We start from the raw sequence: 21,400 nt of genomic DNA on the forward strand, positions 1-21,400 counted from the left end.
TTTATTGTGCTAACACTGATTTATAATATTACATAACTCTCACGTGTACACTGTATGTCGACTTACGTACACACTACAGCCTGCTCACTGCCAAAAGTTTAGATTCTGTCCATCATCATACAGTTGGCATTTTACCCATTTCACCCTCCCTCCATATTCTCCTTTTAAAATGTCGGTTATTAGTTAGCACCAGGCCCTGGCACAAAGGAGATGACAAGCCAGTGTACAGGTGATGAAAAATTAGATCAGACCTAAATGCAAAGATTATTTATGAAGAAAGTCTTTTCATGCTTTTCCATTAGCATAATGCTTCTATTTTATTCCTTCTATTTCCCTGTCTACATCCATCTCTTTGTACCAAAATGTCCTCTGCTTTATCATCTTCCAATAACCCATCACCACTTAATCTGTATCAGATGAATTTTTGCATAAAATTTCTAACTTTTAGAAAAAAGACTTCTCAGATATTAATGCATTGGTGTCCATAAGTGGGAAATACTTCTTCCTTAAAATTGCATAAGGAAATAATTTTAAAAATGTTTTGATGTAGCACAATGATTATGTTATCTCTAAAGACCAACATTCATTAAATACTTCACTACTAACAACTGTTAAGCCTGAAATAAGAAACGTTAAAGATCTTCAAGACCTAAATAGACATTTCTCCAAAGAAGACATACAGATGGCCAACAAACACATGAAAAGATGCTCAACATCACTAATTATTAGAGAAATGCAAATCAAAACTACAATGAGGTATCATCTCACACCAGTCAGTATGGTCATCAACAAAAAACCTACAAACAGTAAATGTTGGAGAGGGTGTGTAGAAAAGGGAACCCTCCTGCACTGTTGGTGGAAATGTAAATTGATACAGACACTATGGAGAACAGTATGGAGGTTGCTTAAAAAACTAAAAATAGAACTACCATATGACCCAACAATCCCACTGTTGGGCATATACCCAGAGAAAACCATAATTCAAAAAAACACATGCACCCCAATGTTCATAGCAGCACTATTTACAATAGCCAGGTCATGGAAGCAGCCTAAATGTCCATCAACAGAGTAATGAATAAAGAAGATGTAGTATATACATACAATTGAATATTACTCAGCCATAAAAATGAATGACGTTGGGTCATTTGCAGAGACGCGGATGGACCTAGAGTGTCATACAGAGTGAAGTATGTCAGAAAGAGAAAAGCAAATATCGTATAATAACACATATGTAGAATCTAGAAAAATGGTATAGATGATCTTATTTGCAAAGCAGAAAGAGACACAGATGTAGAGAACAAATGCATGGATACCAAGGGGGAAAGGGATGGGGTGGGAAGAGTTGGGAGACTGGGATTCATACATATACATTATTGATAGTATGTATAAAATAGACAACTGATGGGAACATATTGTATAGCACAGGGAACTCTACCTAATGCACTGTGGTAACTTAAATGGGAGGGAAGTCCAAAAGGGAGGGGATATCTTTATGTGTATGGCTGTTTCATTTTTTTGTGTGTGCAGTGAAGGCTAATACAACATTGTAAAGCAACCATACTCCAATAAAAATTAATAATAGGGGGCTTCCCTGGTGGCATAGTGGTTAGGAATCCGCCTGCCAATGCAGGGAACATGAGCCCTGGCCTGGGAATATCCCACATGCCATGTCTGCCACAACTACTGAGTCTGTGCTCTAAAGCCTGCGAGCCACAACTACTGAGACCATGTGCCACAACTACTGAAGCCCGTGTGCCTAGAGCCCGTGCTCTACAACAAGAGAAGTACCCACAATGAGAAGCCTGTGCACCACAACGAAGAGTAGCCCCGCTCGCCGCAACTAGAGAAAGCCCGTGCGCAGCAACGAAGACCCAACACAGCCAAAAATAAAAATAAATAAAATAGATTTATTTTAAAAAAATTAATAATAATTAAAAAGGATCTTCAGACATAGACGATCTAACTTAATTCCACCCTCATGGTAAGTATTTTGCAAGTATCTTTAGGTGATACATACACAATAGGCACAGAACTCTTTTATTATTCATTTTATTTTCATATAAATTAACATCCTAGAAAAATTAAAATAGAAACACTAAATACAGTATTGCACATAGCGATCTCTGTTAAATGCCCTATTATATCATTGAAGAAAGTCATGTACACATGGAGGGGCCGAAGGAGATAGGAGAACAGCAGAACAGCAACCCGATAGCCACTACTGTGTCTGTGCATGTCGACTACAGACTGAAAGCTAAGGACCGTACTCTACATAAATACAAACATAGTTATGATTCAGAGTTTCTTTTTAAGTTGATTCCATGATTGGTTTACATTAGCAACACATTCTCTCCTTTATTCACAGCTGTACCCCAAAACATATCATTAAAAGAATTTTTTAAAATATCTATTAATGTTAGACAAAACCATCACAACGCATCAGGAGCTGATTTTAAAATACTTTCATAGAGAGTGGAAGATTTACTTTTTTCCTCTCAATCTAAAATAAAATCTTTTCCTAGGTGCCTTTAGATCATAAATCCTTGCATACTCATTTCATAGTTTTTAATCAACTGCCATAACACATAAAGACAACCCCAATCAGGTCACAATACTCAGGCAGCTGGGTTTAAGTAACAAGTTCTAGGTAGATGCCAATCCATCTAAAAGTTACTCTTTTTTTGCCACCAGTTAGTCACGTTTGGCAATTTTATGAGCATCATTTATTTAAATTCCTTAAAATTGTGTCATTTTCTTTGTGAAGGGCAATGGTAAAAGTACAGAGAGGCACAGCTTTGGTTTAATTGACCTTTGCTGCAGATTGGCTTTATGTAAGGTCCCAAAGGACATAGTTGATAAACACCCTCATTTCTGATTCCTGCCTATTTTAAATGATTTATAGGAAGGGTTTTCCTTTTGCTATATTCTTTTCTATTCATTATCTGATGAGTAAAAAAAAATGAAAATCTTCTTTCACAAATATATAGTTACAGAGACCAACCCAAGAGCTGGGAAAGCCTTGACTATGACATATATAAATGGTACTTCAATTTCAAAATAGAAAATTTACATGTAGACGTGAAACTGATACAAACAATTCACTAGAAATAACATTTTAACCATAACTCTAAATGCAGTGATGTGGAGTACTGGTCGTCAGTAGAACGGAACGTGTTTCACTGTGACAGGGCTATTTGCACATCATTAAATTGAAGGTTACTGTTTAGCATGTTCAGAATTAATGCAGATACTGCCTCTTACACATGCTGTTTTGGTCTATCGGTAAAATACCATAAACTTTTACAAAAAGAAAAGGTGTCACATTCTCCACTGGCCTACTGCTTTTGCTTTTTTTCCTTTCTTTTTTTTTTTTAATATACAGTAGAATTCAACAATCAGTGAACTGTCTGGAAAACACAAAGATTATGCAAGAGGCCAAGAAGAAAAGTGATCAAAATGATGAGTTTCCTTCCTGCCCTAGGTCGGCTGAATTCTGTGGAAGTGGCTGCAGGGACTCATTTTCTTTCTGCTTTTCTTTGTTCAGGTTTTCATGCTTATTTTCGCTTTCTGAAAATAAATGCACCAGGGAAGAGTTATAGTTAGAAGGAAGAACTTTAAAAATGTATGGCGTTTAGAATAACCCAAACAAGGTCTTTTCATTTGGATCAAATTCTTTGAAAAAAGGTTAAAGATACACAAGGTGATAAAGGAATAAAATAGAAGTAGAATCTCTTTTATCTTTTAGAATTTTCACTAAGACAAATCACTGAATGTTTTTGAGGACAAAAGTTTTGAAACTTTAGCTTCTAATCGACATGAAAGAATACCAGGTCACCTTTTTCATTTTCTCATATTTATGTGTGCAAATACATAAATATGAAAATTGAATCGAGGCTTCATCTCATGGTTAATGTGATTTAACTCTTTTCTATCCTTATAATTCCATAATTGTGGTTAATAAATAACTTCCTGCTCATTCTATACATGTACTTTAAGATTGTACTTTCATCAAAAAGACAGAACATAAACCAAACCATAATAAAATACTTGTTGTTACATAAGATTTTTATACAGAGAAACTGAAAGGAAAATCTTTTAAATGAAGATATAATTTCTAACTTTTTTCTAAATAAAGCTGTTAAACGGTATTCCAATTTGGGTTATTTGAATATCTTCCATTTAGACTATATGAGACTAACTCAATTCAAACTGCTCCTATTTTAAGGCCTAAAACATCATCATTTACTTACTCTGTGGGGTCAAATGACAACCCCTCGAACACTCAACTAAACACTGACAGTACCACAAGGGAAAACTCGTCATTTCCACCACCCTTTCCTCTCTGGGGGCACAACTTGGCGTTTTATTTTGAAGGGGAGAGCGGACAAAGAGGGAACACCTTGGCTTGTTACACTCGGGCTGTGGGCTGACAGCTGCTGGGCAGCCGACTCCGCAGAGCCTGAGCCCTGGTCCCGGCAAAGGACAACAATGCACCTGGCATTTCATGTGTTAGATCCCAAGGGTGCTCATCCAATTACAACAGCTGTGCTGTGATCCGTGTGTGATGAGGAAAGTGAACGGTGGCCCCCAACCCTGCCAGCAACCCCACACACATACGTGCACCCCCTCAGTGGATTTATCTTAATTGTTAGTCTTTGAATGCTGAATGCTGAGATTCTTTTAGCCTTTGGGGCCTGATTAAAGGCAGAAGGAAAAGGAGATTCTTTAAGTCAGAGGCTCATTATTTGTTCAAACTTAAGAGGAAAATAATTAAAATATTATTAGGTGAATTTGTATATATTGAGAAAAGAGTGCTTAAAAGCCAAAGAAAATCACAAGTTAAAAAAACAGAGTAAATACTTACAATTCCAGAGTCATGTCTTGGTTTTATTTTATAAAGTGATTTTCCCTTTTTCTGCCTACATACCTCTTCAGCTTCTTTTACTCTGGGTGGGGGAGAAAACACACAATTTAAACAAAGATTTAGAAAGCTAACTACAATCCACCTATAGCAGTTGATTTATTAGAGAAAAATACCACATACCACAATGTCGCCCGACATTTGATTTAAAAACAGAATGTTAGAGCTAGAGGCAAATTCACCTAGTGGTTCTTAACTTGGAATCAAAGGATGTGGAATGGAATAGAATACAGCACACTTATATTTTTAGGCTACACTTTATCCTATACTAATGGAGTCTTACATTCAGAAGTAAAGTAAAGAAATATCCTTCATTTTCAGGTGAGGGTGCTGAGCTTGGCTCCATTACATAAATGGGGCTGGCACTATTACATAAATCAGAAGCATTAAATAATTAAATAAGCAGTACCATATAAAAACTCATATGTTTATTTAAAATGGTCTTAGGTTCAGTTTCCACATTGCATTTCCCCAGGCATGGAAGTCTGTGCAATGAATACTTGGGGTGTTTTTTAAAAAATTGAGCTTCATCAAGCATGGGAATGAGTCATTCAAAAGCAGAAAATAGAGAGTGAGCAGTAATGTTTGAACGCGTCTAGGATTTCTTTTTAAACAAACGCTCCAAGGGAAAACAGTATTGAGTTTACCAGAGGAACAGTTAAAAGAGGACGTCATGGGGAGGGAGGTTGTGCAGCAAGTCTGGCTCTGCTGTCTGACGCTGGGTAACATCTGCTCGCTCTGCCCTCTGTGTCCCTTAGGAAGGACAAGGGCTCGATAATGCAGAACAGCATCACTAAGAAGATCACACAGAGCTGCTGCAAAGGTCCAAAAAGTTTTACTTTAAAAGTTCTTTATAGTAATGCAATTATACTCCTATAAGGATGTTAAAAAAAAATCAGTCCATGATTTTATAAACAGACATATTTATATATAAAAAAAAGTTCTTTATAAAATACTGTAAAATGTTACCAATGATTGCTTTAACTAAACAGATAGTAAGAAATCTGTAAGCTGGAATTCTATTAATAAAAATAGGTGCCATAAGAAAGAAAATAACCTATTAGGTTAATTTGTTTTTATTACTGTGGTTTTCCTCGGGAATTAAAAATAGAGTATTTCTGGAGAAACTGAAAAGGCCGTGACTTATCTTAATAAAAGACTTAGATCTTGAAACCTGTTTCCTGAAAGAAATGAGTTTTAAATATACTTCTTGAGCCTGATGGTAAAAGTTCTAATGATAGACTTCATCTCTTATGCAGTTGAAAGAACCCCTGTTTTTAAACAACAGAAGGGAACAAATCATGGAGTACAGCAGCTATGAGGTTACTGTTGCAGCTCACAGTAAAGCGTGGCAGATCAAAATAAATCCTTTTGGATGTAAAATGCCTGCTGAGTTGCTAATGTCAGTAATTCCAGAAAATGATGACAGTTTAGAAAACAATCCATTGTTACCACTTCTACTACTTTCTTCCCAAGCCATAAGTTTGCCTTTAATCTTTTCTCCAAACATTTGAATACAAACACATTATAACAAACTAAGGATTGCAGAGTTCCCATCTTCCTCTGAAATAACTACCAGTTAACATAAGTTGAAATATTTGGACAAGAAATTAAGGAAAACATTTTTTTTTTTTTTAGCAGTTAGCAAGTTAGCAGTTAGCAGTTAGCAAAAATCCAGTAGATCCCCTTTTAAATTTACTTGGAGCTCTTTAAAGCGTTTTGTGACATTTAAAATAAATCTACTTCACAAGTTTGTAAATCACCAAAGCATCTTAATTTTCTCACTATCTTACTTATTTTGTTCTTAAAAGTTTTTTCTAAGTATCACAGGAAGCTGAGTCTAATACAAACATATTAAATTTTACACAAAAACAAGTCCAGCCATTCCCACAGCAGACACAAGGAGAGCTAGAGAGAGTGGTCAAGGAGCCCTCGCAATGACTGGGCACCGGGCTAAGGGCACTTAAGCCCGGAGTCTGTCAGGGGAGAGGCCCGTGCGCACAGAGGCTGGGGCGCTCGGAGTCCAGCGCCGGGTTCGGGGGCTATGCCCCGAGGGGACCCTGGGGTTGGCGGGTGGGGTTCCTGAAATTCTTCGGAAGCAGGTCGACAGTTGAGCTTCGTTTCAAAGAGAAATCTTAATTTTCCATCCTTTCTTGGAAGGGGAAATGGGGCTGAGGGTGAGGGGAGAGGACTTGTACAGAGTAACCTGGGGGCGCCGCGGGGACCCTGCTGCCTGGGACCCGCCACCGAGGCCAGAGCTCCCCCGCCCCGCTGCTTCCCTGTCCGACGGGAGCGAGTGGTCCCTGCGTCCCCAGACCCCAGCCGCGCACATGGCTCCCAAGCGGTCGCTCAAGGTCAGGAGCAGAGGAATCACGGAGAATCAGATAAAACGCAGCTCCCGGGCCCCCACGTGTCTGTTCTGGGCCAGGCGTCTCTGCTCCCCCACCGTACCCGCCCCCCTGCCAGGACGCGCTCGGAAGCAGCACTGGGAGAATCTGATCTGATGTGGACGACACCGGGAGAAGCTGCGCCCCGTAACCGAGCTGGTGGTTCCCCACGCGGCGCCCCAGGACCCCGGCGCTCCCTCCCCCTCGAGGCAACGCTGTGAACCCCCAGGTCACGACCCCAAACCACAGGAATGGGCTCCCTGCAGTCCCCTTGGGGCCCACCCATCCTAAGTCTCCTAGCAAATGCTGCTTCTTTCAAAGGCCAATTTTATTTCAACAAAACTCTGACATTTTCCCCACACTTTAGGCAGGAAAAAAGAACGTGTCCCTGGAGGTGAGCTTGCCGCCAGAGTTGGCAGAAATAAGAGGAAAAATAATGAGGTGAGCCGGAAGGGAGAGGGCCCCCGAGTGCCCTCCTACTTGGGCCTCCCTCTGGGGGTCAGGAGGAGTTCTCGGCTCCAAGTGCAGGCCCCTTGAGTAACCCTCTTCCCTCCTGCCTCGCCCCTCATTCAATGAGTGCTAAAATTTCCTAAACTGAGTAGGAAAAAGATGTTCCTTTCATAACTAGATATTAAGTGAAAAGGCACAGTGGTGATAACTTTTCAAATAACAAAAATGACCTACACGTCTTATTTGGAAAGGAGGAGGGGAGTGAAAAGAGGGATAGTACTTCATTTATAAAGAGAAAGCAGTCACATGAGGAAGGAGGAAGTCAGGGCTTGGCTGAAGGGGACAGTCCTCGGCCTGCACTTGAGTTTAACCTCCAGTTAGGAGGGGTCTGTGGTTGGCGTATGGATTCATAGCTCTTGTGCATGATTCACGAAGATGATTTTTTTTTTTAATGTGGCTGCATTCACACAAAAGGGACTGCCAGGGCGTTCGTTAATCAAGATTTGACTCTATTAGTCAGTCTCCCAAGGCAACAGAAATAAAAGCAAAAATAATGGGACCTGATCAAACTTACAAACTTTTGTACTGCAAAGGAAACCATAAACAAAATGAAAAGACAACCTACTGGCTGGGAGAAAATATTTGCAAATGATGCAACTGACAAGGGCCTAATTTCCAATATATGAACAGCTCACACAACTCAGTATTAAAAAACCAAACAACCCAACTGAAAACTGGGCAGAAGATCAAGACATTTCTTCAAAGAAGACATACAGATGGCCAATAGGCACATGAAAAGATGATCAACATTGCTAATTATTAGAGAAATGCAAATCAAAACTACAATGATGTACCACCTCATACCATTCAGAATGGCCATCGTCAAAAAAGTATACAAATAACAAATGTTGGCGAAGGTGCGGAGAAAAGGGAACCCTCCCACTGTTGGTGGGAATGTAAATTGGGGCAGCCACTATGGGAAACAGTCTGGAGGTTCCTCAAAAAACTAAAAATAGAGTTATCATATGATCCAGCAATCCCACTAATGGGCATGTATCCGGACAAAACAATAATTCAAAAAGATACATGCACCCCTATGTTCATAGCAGCACTATTCACAATAGCCAAGACATGGAAACAACCTAAACGTCCATCAACAGATGAATGGATAAAGAAGATGTTATATATATATGCAGTGGAGTATTACTCAGCCATAAAAAGAATGAAATAATGCCATTTGCAGCAACATGGATGGACCTAGAGATTATCATACTAAGCAAAGTCAGAAAGAGAAAGACAAATACCATATGATATCACTTATATGTGGAATCTAACATATGACACAAATGAACTTATGTACAAAACAGAAACAGACTCACAGACATAAAGAACAGACTTGTGGTTGCCAATTGGGAGGGGGCTGAGGAAGAGATGGCTTAGAAGTTTGGGATTAGCAGATGCAAACTATTATATATAGGATGAGTGAACAACAAGGTCCTACTGTATAGTACAGGGAACAATATTCAATATCCTATGATAAACTATAATGGAAAAGAATATAAAAATATATATGTATGTATAACTGAATCACTTTGCTGTACAGCAGAAATTAACACTGTAAGTCAACTATACTTCTAAAATAAACACACACACACAAAAAAAATAGATTTTTACCTTATTAGATAACTAAAAAGGGAAGTAAAAAATTTTCAGATGACATCTTTGGTAGGCTAATTCTAACAACTGCAACTTCTAACCAGAAATCTAGACAAAAAAGAAAATATGAACAAAAACAAATGATGTGATAAGGAAAACTCTTCTCTCATCACTTTTAGTGGTTTTGGAAAAAAAACAACACAGAGGGCTTCCCTGGTGGCGCAGTGGTTGAGAGTCCGCCTGCCGATGCAGGGGACACGGGTTCGTGCCCCGGTCCGGGAAGATCCCACATGCTGCAGAGCGGATAGGTCCGTGAAACACGGCAGCCAAGCCTGCGCGTCCGCTCCGCAACGGGAGAGGCCACAACAGTGAGAGGCCCGCGTACCTCAAAAAAAAAAAAAAAACAACACAGAAAGCAGAGACTAGAAAACAGGAAAGGTAGACAGAACAGAAGGATACAAATAGTATATCATGGCCATGAAATTTGACGTTTATGTTAAATTTTGGTGTAATATCTTTTATTGTCCATAAAACTTCAGACAAAACAATGTGCTGAATACTTTTCAAAAGTATGAACTTATCCCTCAAATGAAGGACCAAAAGTAATAAAATAATATGAGGCGCTCCTTGATCTTTTAAGGGAGAATTTAATCATGGGAAAAAACCAAAAAACAGATGGAATCAGGTTTGGAAAACAGAGTAGGTGACCAATTTGAACAAATATTTTTTGTTCTTAATTTTTGTCCTGGCAATGGGTCAAAAAGAGTTAGATAAATGAATGGGTGATTCCCAGTAAGTGGAAACTCACTTCCTACAAGGACCAATCTTTGTATAACCAATTTTGAATAGACTTTTTGAAAAAATGAAACTTTTCTCTTTCTTAAACAGATGGAAATATTTAACATTTACTTGATGCCACCTTCATCACTGTTGTGATGTGCGGACTCAGGCCTCCCTCAAGGCCCCGAAGGCGTAGACAGCAGCTCACCCACTCTGATGTCACACTGTGCTCTATTGGACTTGACCTCACAGCCAGTTTTAAATCCTCTGTCTGTTCCTAAGATGGCACGTTGTGATCACTCCTCGCGGTGCTAGCATATCTGCCTTACGTAGATCCTCTCTCTTCTTTAAAAAATTCCTGTCTTCTCTAGAGGGGAAAACCAGACAACTAAGCTCATCTAAATGAGCCTCAAATTAGAGCAATAATGCTCTGAGTTCAGTCCCAGCTACACAGATACAGCTCCTGGGCCTGGAGGCAGTCCTGTCAGCTGCCAGGGCTTCTCCCCTACACACCGCCCTCCACCTCCCACAGCTGGGTCTGGAAGGTTAGGGCGGCCAGGAGTCTGACTCACAGTCGGGCAGGACACGACAGCGACAGCCAGCGACAGCACTCAGCGTGTCTGGTGAGAAGATCCTAAGATACCGCACAACCCGACCTGCCCATTCAGCAGCTTGTTTGGGAAGATGTCAAGTAAGGCTGGAATGAATGTGAAACCTGAAATTCAAGCTTATCAAGGTAGAGAAGTGTGACACCATTGGTCAGTAATGACAGATTTTGTGATGCTACAGAGAATACAGGATAAGGAATGAGCATTTTGTGAGCAATGTGACTATGAGATGAGTCCTCCGCTGAAAACTGTTGTCTGGGCAAAAATGACCAGAGGAAAACATAACATCTCTAAGCTTAAAATTTCAAGAAAACTCTTATACTAAATTTATCTTCTAAAAAATGAAGTTGTAAATGTAACCTATAAAGAAGCTAAATAAATTTCAATACATCTATATAGATTTTTATTCCCTACATTGAAAAATTTTCAATTGTAGCAGCTTCCTCTGGCTTTAAGATATTAAGCTTAGAAGTTATTAAGCATAGAAAATGAGTCCAGGAGACTGAGAATATTTTTAAGGTTTATATCACAGAGAAGACAAAGGTAGGTGACAAAATGAAAAGTATTTTTTTATCATAGAATTTCTTGAAACAGCATAATCTATAAAAATACTGAATCACTATGTTGTACAACTGAAACTAACATAATGTAAGTCAACTATACTTCAATTTAGAAAAAAGAAACTAGTTTAAATTCCAATAATAATTTTGTCCTTAATACAATTGGATACATTTATACTAAAGGTTATTCTAAATAGAGAGAGTGGTTTCTGATTTCTCTCCTAATAAAAATGTATATTTCTCTGCACTTTCCTTCCCAAGCCCCAGACCCATTTATTGTAAGGCAAACATACAAAAAGTTCCATGTGATTCAGTGTAAAGACAGTTTGTGAGATGCAACAGTGACACAGACACAGAGAAGAGAAACCACTGTGGCCCGCAGGCCGAGTAATTTTTATCTACTTTATAGAGCAAACACCTGGCGGCCTCACCCTCATTAAGAAAACAGGTATGCTATCGTCATTCAATGGAATGAGAAGGGAGCCACTCCTGCCACTGAGCAGTAACAATCTGGTCTAAGTGAGTGTAAGGCGGCCGGGTTCACTGCCCGCCGGGGCAGAGGCGTGGGGTCCCCTCGCAGAGATAGGTCTCCGCCCACCTGCTGAGAGCAGACCACTCCCCCGCCCAGCTCAGCGGAGTCCCCACAGCTACCTACTAAGCCCAGAAAACCATTCTAATCCAAAAGAGAGGGGAGGGGCTCTGGACGGAGGCTGGGTGGGAGCCGGCATGTGGCTCCAGTAGAGCCGGAAGCAGGTGTAGACGCCCTGTGGACTCGACTCCATCTCGGCCTGCTCTCATTTATGACCAAGATGCTCACCACCACCACCCCAAACCCCCTGAAAATATAGTGGAAACCATCAACCACAGCGCTCCTTATCACTGCAATGGAAAAGAACTGAAGTTTCGTCAGGCATGTATTTCTGAATTTGAGTCTAATTTCTGAATTTCATCGCTCATACTCTCTGACTCTTTCAGAGAAAACTGCCTCCGCGCCTCCAGGGCTGACGGCGCAGTTAGTACCAGCGAGCGCACAGCGGCAGCGACTCAAGGCGGCCACGCTTTACACGACCCCCGCCCGGGGGCCGGCCTGGGGAGCCCCGCCCCTGGACCACGCTTCGGAGTAGAGGTGGGTCAAAAGAGAGGAATCATTCATTCAGAAGATAACATTCAAGCAGTCAAATGAATTCTTTACAGTCGGCATCTCTTTGATAACTGTCTAATGTTCTACAAATGTAGGACATTGTAACTCATGGATGAGCTACCATAGGAAGAAATGTTTCCCCCTAGGTTTGGAAAGGCTGTAGGTGAGGAAAGATGGGTCCGGAGGACACAGCTGGGTTCTCCGGCTGGGCTCTCACTTCAAGGCAAACAAAACAAAAAATCACACACACACATCTCAGGATAACCCCATGAGGTGGGTACTGCTGTTACCCAACTTTTACAGTGAAGAAACTGAAACTTAAAACGGTCACATTAGTCGCTCAGGGTCAGAAACCAACGTTGCAGATCCAGACAGACACAGACAACACCTCCTCAGCTCTAGGTGTAATAAGCATCGATCTGTGTGGCCTCCTCAAAAGGCAAAGGCATGGGATGATGAAAAACACGGCCACCAAAATCTTCCTCTAGTTATACATATGTACATAGTTATTTACATTTATGTATTTATACTTATCATGTATTTATATATTTACATTCATTATATTAATTTATATTTATTTTTATTTCTGTTTATTTAGAAGCATTTAATTTTAAAAGACTGAATTTTCTAAAACTCTGAACATATAAAACGTGGCAGGTTAAAATGGTTTTTGAAAGAGAAACTATTTGGGAAAGTGGGTGCATGTATTTTACTAGCTCCTGAGGAGAAGCACTCTAACTGGACAAATTCTGAACCCTATTCAAGGAAAAGTATTAATGGAAACACAGTGGGCTGTAGTGTTCATCTTTGAAAAAGGAAAGCATGCAAGATCATCCGGAGAAAAAACTACCACCACATTTTCTTGATTCTAATTTCTAGGAGGAATTCTTGACGGTGGCTCTCTACATAAGGGATGTGAACTGTAGTCAGTAAAAATCTAAAAATACAGAAGACAGAGAAATTTTCCAATGGCTTTTTTCTTTTTAAACACAAATCCTCAATATAAACAGCAACTCAATTTTAAGCTTTAACTCAATGAAGGCGTTTCTGAGGAAAGGGGATTCGGCACACACTTGGAGTGTGTTGTGCCCTTGCTTTTTGGTGATCTAACCTGATAGAGGGCTACAACTCTGAGAAACCCAGAAGGACAGTGAGCACATTTCCCCCACTATCTCAGATCCCAATGGTCTCAACTGAACAGCAGTCAGTAGGTGGTTAGAGTCTCTGACAAATGTTGGAAATGCTGACACGCTGTGCTGCTGAAGATGGGAAATGCATGTACCTTAGTGACTAGATGATTAAACAGTAAGGTTCACACTCCACTGTGTAAATAAAGACCATGAATTATATTCTGTCAAATCAGAGTATCATTTTCTCACGTTCTTCCCACAAGGAATTTACCGTGGTATCAGAAAAAGTTGAGAAAGCTAGAAGGTGCCATTTAGAACGTTTAAAAATGCTTAGATGATAAGCTTTTAACCGTTACTGAAAATTGTAATATTTGTATTCATAAACACGTTAGGATTTTAAAGCTCTGATAACATAGTTTTCACTGTTAATTTAAAATCGCTCATTTAAAAAAAAAGGGTTTCTTTTTCTCATGGCTCTTGTAGTAGAGACTATTTTAATTCTACATTAGACCCAGATTTACATGGAATTTACAAAAGTAGCTCAGCTGATGTGCCCTTTATCTAAGTCCCATAACAATGACCATGTTCTTTCTGTAGGTATTGAGGATGTTTTACATTTCCTCAATAAAATGGTTAAAATGACAGCTCCTGGTCTCACAAATTCATGATAGTAAATAAAATGAACTTCTGTCACACATGATGGCCAAAACTATTATAAAATCACATTTGACAGCAAAGTACCTTTTTTATTACAGGAGACCAGTGTTGTTTACTACATTTGACATTTTTTGTGCAAACATCCTTTTACTATTTCCACATGTGTTAAGATATTTTCTTAATTTCAGCAATTCCTTTTTTTTTCTTTTGCATATGGTTCAGAAAAGCATTTGATTATAGCTAGTGAGATATAAATTTAAGTTCTATTGGTACTCACACTATGGTTTTTCTTTTGACAATTCAATACCAAGGAGGATGTGGGTGAATAACCTGGATCCTATTCTTTTAGAAAAACCTTTTTTTGATGGGGCAGGAACTCAAGGGCTATTAGACATAGGGATTAGTTTATAGTGAGTTTATCACGTTTCTTCCCTGTAAAACTCAAAAAAGAGTACAACAGAGCTATTAATGTCATAAAGGTTACAGTCTTGCGAGAGAGAGATGTGGGCGATACAACACAGGAATGCATCAGAGAAACACACATATGAAGGGAGAACAAAAACACGCAATATTTTCCTCTACTGGATGATTCCTATCAGGTTAAAAATATGCTGTTCATCCCCCCATCAAATAGAAAATATCTCTCATCCCCCGCCCCCTCCAGCGAGACCTTCCTTCTCTGCCACCCTTTACATGTACTGCCCATCATCCCCTTCTCCACATCCTCTGTGCCCATCTAACCAGGCGTCTGTCACGGACCACCTGACGGCGCCTGCTCTTGTGATGTCGCCGCTTCCCCCAAGTTCCCAAATTCAAAGGTCGATTCTCCTCCCACTCCCGTAAGCACCAGCAGCTCTGCTTTATGGCCTCCTTCTGGAAGTCTCACTGACCTGGTCCACCAGGCTCCACAATCTGCCCCAGCACCTCTCTCTACAGCCCAGCCATCTTCTACCTTTCTCCTCCTGCTCACTCTGTTCCAGCCACTGCAGCCTCCCCCCAGGGCTTTGCACTTGCCGCTCTGTCTGGAATGTTCCGTCTCGAAATCCCCTGGTTTCTTCCATCACTTCCTTCAAGTCCCGGCTTATCTGTCGCTTCTCAGAGAGCGCTGCCCGGCAGGCTTACATGCACCGCCAGCACCTCCTCCAGCCCTCTTTTCCCTCTGCCCAAAGTCCCCAGAGGACAGAGAGTGCCTCCCTCCTGACTGAGCACTGGCACAGGGCACCTTCAGAGAACTCCAGACAACACAAGGCAGGTGCAGCTCACGCTGGGAGGACCATATGCCCTTTTAGTAAATGCAGAGTGGCCACATCCTCTCTGAGGCACGGCTACCCAAACAGGACTCTGTACAGCTCAGCACCAAGCTTTAAATCATTCAAGGGAGGGGTTTATAAGGAGACACATCAGCCTTTCTCCAGAGACATCAATGAGATCAGGGATGTGAGGGCAGGAACACTTTATCTAGAACAGAGTGTGACACACAGGTGACAGCATAACCATTGTTCCTAAAGGAAGGGGTGACTTTTGTAATCATTTGGGGGTGGAGCATGGCCAGGGCTGTGGGGGACGATGGGGAGAAAGCTGAAGGATTATCCAGAGAATGTCAACATCCCTCAACAAGATAAAAAACAAGATGAAGCTGATTAAAGTTTTCAAACTTAGAAAGACATTCGAGGTATCAGGGATCTTAAGCGTTTTATTACCGATCTTACTCAGGAAACAAAAGCAAAATAAATCAAAATGGAATGAAATAAAGTAAAATAAAATGCTCCTGGGCTTCATATAAGACAACGTTCAAAAAGAGCAAGCATAAGTTGGTGCAGCCACTATGTAAAACAGTATGGAGGGTCCTCAAAGAATTAAAAATAGAGTTACTATATGATCCAGCAATCCTACTCCTGGGCATGTATCTTGACAAAACTACAGTTCAAAAAGATGTATGCACCCTTATGTTCATAGCAGCACTATTTATAATAGCCAAGACATGGAAACAACCTAAATGTCCATCAACAGATGAATGGATAAAGATGTGGTACATATATACAATGGAATATTACTCAGCCATAAAAAAGAATGAAATAATGCCATTTGCAGCAACAAGGATGGATCTCGAGATTATCATACTAAGTGAAAAAAGTCAGAAAGACAAATACCATATGATATCACTTATATGTGGAACCTAACATATGACAAATGAACTTATCTATGAAACAGAAACAGACTCACAGACATAGAGGACAGACTTCTGGTTGCCAAGGGGGTGGGTAGGGGAGGGAAGGACTGGGAAGTTGGGATTAGCAGATGAAAACTATTATATAGAGAATGGATAATAAACAATGGCCTACTGTATAGCACAGGGAACTATATTCAATATCCTGTGATAAACCATAATGAAAAAGAATATCAAAAAAATGTATATATGTAAAACTGAATCACTTGCTATACAGCAGAAATTAACACAACATTGTAAATCAACTATATTTCAGTTAAAAAAAAAAAGAGCAAGCTGACAAACCTCTGGTGTATCCATGAGCTAATAATATCATATTATCATTAGAAAGCCTAAATTGAAAAAAGAAGTCTTACATCATTTTAGGAACTATATTAGGTATGATATGATTTTCATTTTTTTGGTTCTGCAATATTATCTTAAAAATATTAAATCTTAAAAATTGTAAATCATAGCTCCTAAAACTCCAAGAGCATTAGAATTTGAGTTTGATATGAAATTATAATATGCATATAAGAAATATCATGCATGTATAATAACTTAAATGATAATGATGATGACGACCACGGTGACAATGACCTAAAGGTCCTTCTAAGGAGGAACAAATAATAAACAAGAACTTTCCACATAAACCAAGGAACACAGGCTGGGGGAAACTTATTTGTTATGATAGCTGTTCAACGGTGGACACCTGAATTGACTAGAAATGCCCGTGTCCAGACCACGCTATACTTCCATGGCCAGTTCTGCAGCACCAGCACGGCCAGTCCTCACTGAGGGCCCACTGGCTAGGAAGCACCGTATAAACGGTCTGTCCCTGCCTCAAAAAATGTCTGCTTTCTTCACATGGACTCAAAATTCCTCTCCTGACCTAGCAGCTGCCCATGGTTCATGTTTCTAAGCCTAACTGTTTATGACAAGCAGAAGCAGCGACCTGGTCAGAGGCCTGTGGGGAGGGTCACGAGTGAGAACTCAGACGCCAGGTAAGGGCCGGTGGGCAGGAGTAGGGAGACATTCTGGCGAGAGGGTGGAGACCTCATGAAACACAAGTGAGAGATGGGGCTTTACCCCATAGCAAACGCAGACAAACTTCTTCCCCTTTTTATTTATTTTCACCATTATTATATCCAGTTTTTCCCCCCTAAGTATTTATCTCTTCTCCATTAGAAATACAGTTTAAGAAAACTTGGACAATCTGACTCCCCCCATGGAGATTAGATTTGAAAAAAGTTTATTTAGAATAGATGAGTAGTTTCAGAATAGACACACGTACTGTATATTTTTAACATGAATTAAGGTTTCCTGAGTCTGAAGTTTACACAGGGAAAGCACTAGTCATTTCATCACTACAGAGTCAAGTTGTTATAAATCACTAAGTATTCAAATAGATGGAGATCATTTTGATCTTGGAATTAACTGTGTGATTTTATTTTTTTATAATTTTTGCCAGCAGATTTGTCTCTGAAATTTTGATTTAGCTCATTTATTCATGTTAGTAGTTAAAAGATTTGCTTTCCTTGAGTACGTCCCCTGGGCACAGGGGAAATGGCCAGGAGTGGACCAGGCAGAAGGAAAAGTAACTGATGTACGAATTCAAAACTGTGACCAATCTGAACAGACCGCTGAGGGTGGGACGTTCAATCCTGGTCCACTTTTAGGCTTAGTGGTTAATGTGAGAATTCTATTTACTTTCTTCAAAAAAAAAAAAAAAAAAGCTTTGAGATATCATTAGCGTACTATTAAATTCACCCATTTAAGTGGAAAATTCACGGCCAAACAGGGAATTTCCTGGTGGTCTCCTGGTTCGGACTCCTCACTTTCACTGCCGAGGGCCGGGGAGGGGTCGGGGAAGTAAGATCCCACAAGACGCATGGTGCAGCCAGAAAACAAACAAACAAAAAACTGGAAAAAACGAAACAAAACAAACCCTAACCCACAGGGCTATGCAGCCATCTAGTTTTAGAACATTCCACCCCGCCAAGAAACCTCACCAGCAGTCACTTTCCATTCCTCTCTGTCCCCAGCCCCTGACAAGGGCTAATCTACTTCCAGATCCTATATACTTGCTAATTCTGGGTGTTTCATATAAAGCAAAACACACCACACAGTCTTCTTCTCTGACCATCTTCTTTCTCTTAGCACCCATGTTACAGCCTGTATCAGTGCTTCATTTCTTTTTATCACATAACACTATTCCACTGTAAGGATACGCCGTGCTTTATTTACGCACTCATCAGTGGACAGACCTCCGAGTTGTTCAGGTGTCATGAGTGACACTGCTGCGTGTCCACAGGCCTCTTCCACAGACCCGCGGCAGGAGCTGCGGGCCCCATGGCAGCTGTACGCTCACTTTTTTTGTTTTTTAATTTTCCCTGTGGCTTGTGGGATCTTAGCTCCCCGACCAGGGATGGAACCCGTGCCCCCTGCAGTGGAAGCACGGAGTCCTAACCAGTGGCCTGCCAGGGAAGTTCCTAGTCTGCCCCCTTTGAGGAAAGGCCTGTTTTCCAAAGTGGCTTCACTGCTCACAGTCCCCCCAAGCACGTGAAAGTCCCATACACTCAAATTGAGTTTCGCGCCTTATCACAGTTGCTTCTTAAATGTTAACCAGATTTTAGCAGGCAAAACCAGTGAGTTGACTGCTCTTTGTCCAATAAAATGATGCTGCAATGTCTGAGTCTAATGTTGCCATCAGCTGCAAACCTGTTGTAGAGACGAACGCCTACATCTTGGGGACGATCTCGCCCACCTCCATCTCTCACGACTAGCTTTGAGTACTCATTACTGACCCCACGATCCCAAATTTTTAAATGTAGAAGGAACACCTTCCATTTCTCTGCACTACCCGCGCCCCCCCCGTGTCTGAGGGAGAAGTCCCAAAGCGGACAGGAGGAAGGGTGCCCGGTCAGTGGGCTCCTCTACCGGGGGCTCCGAGTCAGCCAGGAAGACGTCACATGGGGGTGGATGCAGGGGCATTTGTCACTACCTAAAAAATCCAGGCTCCGGCAGAAGTCCATACAAACCTAAGAAATCGGCGTTGGACAAATCGAACAGGTCTGGCCCCCTCCTCCAGCAGGTTATAACCATCACATTGTTTGAGAGGCTCCTAAAGAAATTTAAATGACCCCCAAATAATGGCTTGCTGGTAAAGATATAGCTTGTTGTAGGAGCTAGCTGCAGCTCATATAAGCTGCACGATGTTATTTTTAACAGGTAATCTTAAATATCTTTACTCCATGAAGCATATTTTTTGCCAAGACAGTTTTATGACAAACTTCGCTAAGACACCAAAAAATATTTTTAGCAAATGCTGAAGGGAAATGAATAATTGCTCAAATACCATTACAAGCCTCTGCAAACTCAGCAGAAGGTGCAACAAGGTTTAAATCCTTTTAAAGCAAAAAAGTCTGTGGAAAAGCTATTTTCTTGACTCTTGGCCCCAGCTGTCTGTTGGGAGTTGGAACCACAACATTTAAGGTGACTTTCTTCCATTTTTGAACATGAGGCTTAGAGACAGGATTTTCCAAAATTTAAAAAGATCTCTTGGAACACGGAAAGATGAAGCAAATGCATAGATTTTTTCCATCTAACCTTCACCTTAGGATTTTACATCATTTTTGGAGAACTAAGCTTTAGAAAGTAAATTTCCTGATACCCAGGGTTTCAGACCTTGTAAATCACTTTAGGAGAAGAAAGGGGGAAGCTCACTTTCCTGATCTCTAAGGTCTGGTTAACATAAGCTCATCATTCATGGAGCTGAGACTAGACTTTTCTGACCTCCAGAGCTGCCCCAGCCAGGAACCTGTGCTAACGCGCGTGTGTAGGATCCCAGCACCCTCTTCCCGTCTCCTCTGCTGCCTCTCCTAGTGCAGAATATCACACCTTTCACCTGGGTCACCTCAGGTTACTGAGGAGTTTCCTCAGTAACTCCTAACTTGCTTCTCAATACCACCGTCCAATTTCCTACCCATTGCACCAACCATCTTTTCTCTGCATGAATCATCTCAGGTTGTCCTCTTTCAAAAGCTCTGTGATGGCCTTCTACTGCACCCATGATAAAAGTCAGCCTCTTACCATGACTGCAAGGGTCGGAACGGTCAGGCCCCTGCCTGTTTCCTCAGATTCACCTCATGACCTGGAGATCAGTCAGTCTTTTCTGCCAGGCTGCTGTGACCTTCCTGCACCTCTACCTGCCAGGCTCACCACCGTACCCCTACACCAGTCTCAAATTCTTTAGGTGTCAACGTAAATGTTGCCCCTTCAGAAAGGCCTCCTCCGACCAAACTTTCTAAATGAAACTCTTCTGCTTTTTATTGTGCAAAAATGGTTCACTGTTTACTTTCCACATAGTGCTAATTTCAACCTATAATTTTAAAATGTGCGTGTTTACTTTTTTATTGTCTGCATCTCTCACTAGAGGGTAAGATCCACATGGCCAGGGAATTTGCCGACCACAGAGTAGCGCATAAATAACTGTTGAATTAATAAATTCATGAATTTAATTTCCTACTACACCTTTTTTTTTTTTTTTGCGGTACGTGGGCCTCTCACTGTTGTGGCCTCTCCCGCCGCGGAGCACAGGCTCCGGACGCGCAGGCCCAGCGGCCATGGCCCACGGGCCCAGCTGCTCTGCGGCATGCGGGATCCTTCCAGACCGGGGCACGAACCCGTGTCCCCTGCATTGGCAGGCGGACTGTCAACCACTGCGCCACCAGGGAAGCCCTCCTACTACATCTTAATGCATATTAATTACTCCTTTAATGAGCCTAGGTCACATTCCCTACATATTCTCAGGGACCATTTGCACTGTCTTGTCTTGTTTGTCAATTTCCTTCCAAGGTTCCCACTACAGGGGTCAGAACTAGGAAGAGGGTTGCTTTATGGGT

General features: G+C 41.0%; 1 protein-coding gene across 1 annotated transcript in view; it reads right to left on the bottom strand.

The window, feature by feature from the left end:
• Nucleotides 1-3,430: 3,430 nt before the first annotated feature.
• The window catches only part of LOC132419366 (formin-2-like), a 312,831-nt gene continuing 294,861 nt past the window's right edge, over nt 3,431-21,400 (bottom strand). The window contains exons 17-18 of the mRNA XM_060003288.1: nt 4,865-4,946; nt 3,431-3,567 (exon numbers count right to left, since the gene is read on the bottom strand). Of these exons, the coding sequence (XP_059859271.1) occupies nt 3,541-3,567; nt 4,865-4,946 (109 nt within the window). The 3' untranslated portion in view covers nt 3,431-3,540. The remainder of the gene's footprint in view (nt 3,568-4,864; nt 4,947-21,400) is intronic.

Source organism: Delphinus delphis, unplaced genomic scaffold, assembly GCF_949987515.2.
Source record: "Delphinus delphis unplaced genomic scaffold, mDelDel1.2 scaffold_189, whole genome shotgun sequence".
Taxonomy (NCBI): domain Eukaryota; kingdom Metazoa; phylum Chordata; class Mammalia; order Artiodactyla; family Delphinidae; genus Delphinus; species Delphinus delphis.